Genomic DNA, 1,166 nt, shown 5'->3' on the forward strand with positions numbered 1-1,166 from the left:
GAGGAGGAGGAGGAGGAGGAGGAGGAGGAGGAGAAAGAGGAGGAAAAAGGGGTGTGGGAGAAAAACCACAACAACTACGACGAAATTAACATTGACAGAAACAACAGCCCAAAAACGTACATTCACGGATCTTGTTGTATTCTCATTAATGTTAGTTCAGCCCACACTGACCCTTCCTTCATGGCACAAAAATGTCCACTTCCAAACTTAAATAACAGTAACAAAAATATTCCTTCCAATTACAAAACTGATTAAAAAGCAACAATCAGACCAGAGACAACAAATAACTCGTATTATTTACAACATAATCATTTCAACTGCAGGTAATTACATATTCACACATAATTTGATGTTTCACTATTGTCGACTTCACTTGTGTTGAACTCACTTGAGTTATCATATGACCTTATGCAGTTGCGAGCGCCGTAAAACCTCTACTACTACTACTACTACTACTACTACTACTACTACTACTACTACTACTACTACTACTACTACTGTTTGAGTTAATTTTCTGAAAAGGTGATATTTTTTTCTGATCCCAGCACCTCTTCATCTTTACAGATCCCAACAATTGAGTTGAACTTCGGATCAGTTGATCTTTTTTTTTCCCTCCCCCGACAACATCAACTCATCCGCAGTCGACTGTTTTTACATTGTCCACTCTCTCAAACACGTTCTGCTATCCTCTTTGCTGGGTGTTCTTTCTTTCTGGAAAGAAAGAAGCAAACAGCACCCACTATGGGCGTAGTAGGGCGTAAAACATTTACCCAAACTAAAGAAGGATAAACCTCCACAGCTCAACTCAGCCAAGGACGTTCAGCTGTACACAGGCAACGGCGTCTTCGCCAACCCAAGCTTCAACATTGTCCCTAGTTTCGTCAATGACGTCCAGAAGAAATATTTCGCCAAGGCCGAAGCTTTTGACATGAATGCTGCCGGTGGTCCTGAGAAGCCGATTAACGATTTCATTGAGGCAAATACCCACCATATGATTAAAGATGTGGTCAAACCCAGTAAGTTTTTCATTCAAATCTTTGGTGACATCAAAACGAGAATTGATTTGGGTGAGTGAGTGAGTGAGTGAGTGAGTGAATGAGTGAGTAAGTGATTGAGTGAGTGAGTGAGTGAGCGAGTGAGTGAGTGAGTAAGTGAGTGAGTGAGTG

The 1,166-nt window shown here is 41.2% G+C and overlaps 1 protein-coding gene across 1 annotated transcript in view; it reads left to right on the top strand.

Annotated features, from left to right (window-relative positions):
- The window catches only part of LOC101853729 (serpin B6), a gene marked incomplete at its 3' end in the record, with an annotated part of 2,615 nt that extends 1,598 nt beyond the window's left edge, over positions 1-1,017 (top strand). Inside the window, 1 exon segment of the mRNA XM_005107323.3 lies at positions 800-1,017. Coding sequence (XP_005107380.2) covers positions 800-1,017 — 218 coding nt within the window.
- Between the last annotated feature and the right edge of the window lie 149 nt (positions 1,018-1,166).

This window comes from Aplysia californica, unplaced genomic scaffold (assembly GCF_000002075.1).
Source record: "Aplysia californica isolate F4 #8 unplaced genomic scaffold, AplCal3.0 scaffold00592, whole genome shotgun sequence".
Lineage (NCBI taxonomy): Eukaryota > Metazoa > Mollusca > Gastropoda > Aplysiida > Aplysiidae > Aplysia > Aplysia californica.